Source organism: Notothenia coriiceps, unplaced genomic scaffold (assembly GCF_000735185.1).
Source record: "Notothenia coriiceps isolate Sejong01 unplaced genomic scaffold, NC01 NC01_scaffold00019407, whole genome shotgun sequence".
Taxonomy (NCBI): Eukaryota; Metazoa; Chordata; class Actinopteri; order Perciformes; family Nototheniidae; genus Notothenia; species Notothenia coriiceps.
Genome location: NW_011352108.1, coordinates 1 through 2,180, shown reverse-complemented (window position 1 = coordinate 2,180; position 2,180 = coordinate 1). Strand labels below are relative to the sequence as shown.

Sequence of the window (2,180 nt, the reverse complement as noted above, 5' to 3'; positions counted from 1 at the left end):
TTAAAGATTTGAGTTAAAATAGCTAAATCTACAGAGTCCTGCCCGGTCAGCTGTGAATGATTAACTCAAGCTTTCATTTTCATTTCAGCATTCACACACACACACACACACTTCATGTAGCAGTTGCTGATATTGAACATTTTTCCACTCTGACACCACACGCATCCTCGTACTCGCAGTGTGTGTGTGTGTGTGTGTGTATGTGTGTGTATGTGTTTGTGTGTCCGCCCCCTCTGCTTCATTTCCTGAATCCCTGCCTCTTCACTCGCTGTGACATGGGAAACAAACGCACACGTACGGATTAAAAACTGCATAAAAATGACGAGAAAAGGTAAGAAAATCATTTTGTTTTAACTCTTACGTCACTTTTACGTAACGTTTATTATGATTTGACCTGCTGCTGCTGCTGTTGCGCAAACCGGTCCAAAAAAATGCAGAAAGTCTGAGGTTTGACTCAACTGCGACCAAAGTCCTTCAGCTTTACCGTAACAAAGTACTAAACTAAGTGACAAAATGACCGTAAAGTACGTAAAAGCATCTAAACACATGATTTAATTATATAATAGTCTGTATGTAGTTCTCCTGTGGTTATAATAATGTGGGTTTTATAATGTTAGTGACTCTAAAATGTAAAGCACCTGAGAGCAGGTGCGTTATTTGTTTCCTTGTGATGCGTTCAGGAGCTGTGGGAAAATACCACACCGCACCTTAAAAGCGCCAATAAGTGGTGAAAAGTACACACAGCAAAACTGTTCCGAAATACAATTTATTTCTTAAAAGTATAAGCATACCATTATACTTAAAATAACATAAATAAAAGTAGGATAATAATAAATAATAAACCTATGTTTAAATATATATAAAATACTGATTAATCTATTATAATAAATCTGAATGTATTAGGTCATTTATATATTATTAATATGATACTTTTGCGTTTTAACACTTAACCAAAGATCTTATTCTCAACATTATTATTAGTATTTACACTGTCATATATATATATTTGTTTTAATATTTAATATGTATATTTTAACATATTATCAGTTGTTTTACATTGTAGTACATCTTTGTTTTAAGGTATTGTCTTTTATATATTGTTAACATATTTCTTACATAATTATTATGTTTTGTAATGTATTATCTTTTTTTCTTTTTTTTTAAATAAATGTGTATTTTTGGACAAATATTCTAGTACTTGTATCATTTGCATTCCCTGACCTTTACCTGCAGAAATACTGGTTTCAAACACAAAGAAAAAAGGAAGAAAAAGCACATTTTAATATTGCTTTATAATAATTTATTTAAATCCACTTTTTCCTCAGCTCAGTTTGGGCCCGCCTCCTTCTGATGAGCTCCACCAATGGGCTGAGGGCAGGGGCGGGGCCAGGATGAGTGCTGAGCTGCTATTGGAGGAGACGCTCATTAAGCGGTCTCAGCAGAAGAAGAGAACTTCTCCTCTGAACTACAAGGAGAGGCTTTTCGTGCTGACCAGGAGCAAACTCACCTACTACGACGGGAGAGCAGAGGTCACTTCATATCACATTCATATATTTAAATATTATTCAGGAATTATTTGGATTTAATTTTAATATATATTCTTGTTATATTTCTCTCCATGAGCAGAAGAAGTTCAGGAGAGGATCCATCGAGCTGAGCAGGATCAGATGCGCAGAGGTCGTGAAGAACGGAGGAGGAATAATCCCCTGCCAGAACAAATACCCCTTCCAGGTACAAAGAGAGGATGCTAGGAACTACATTTCCCATGATGCTTCAGTAGAGTGGTGTTCTTAAACTGCCACATTAGCTTCATCACTTCATACATTGGAATAAAAACTTGAAACACGATGATTCTCGGGAACGTATCGCAGTTAAAGGAGCCGGGTATAATAAATAATACATAATAATACACAATGAGGGGAAATGTGGTCACAATTCAAAGATGAAAAACAAAGTATTTCTTGTGTGTTTTTGTGCAGGTTGTTTACGACGCTAACATTCTCTACGTTTTCGCTCCGAGTCACGACAGCAGGACTCACTGGGTGCAGAGCCTCAAAGAGGGTCAGTCTGTATTTATTTTATTTATTATTATTTTATAATTGTATATATTTTTTGTTATTATTTTATTATTATTATTTCATTATTATTATTATTTTATTATTATTATTTTATTAATATTT

The 2,180-nt window shown here is 34.6% G+C and overlaps 1 protein-coding gene across 1 annotated transcript; it reads left to right on the top strand.

The window, feature by feature from the left end:
* Positions 1–93: 93 nt before the first annotated feature.
* LOC104952027 (tyrosine-protein kinase Tec-like) lies at positions 94–2,061 on the top strand (the record flags this gene model as incomplete). Its single annotated transcript, XM_010778783.1, has 4 exons — positions 94–331; positions 1,326–1,529; positions 1,627–1,731; positions 1,980–2,061. Coding segments are annotated over exons 2-4 (325 nt in total), but the record flags the coding sequence as incomplete, so codon positions are not given.
* Positions 2,062–2,180: the final 119 nt, after the last annotated feature.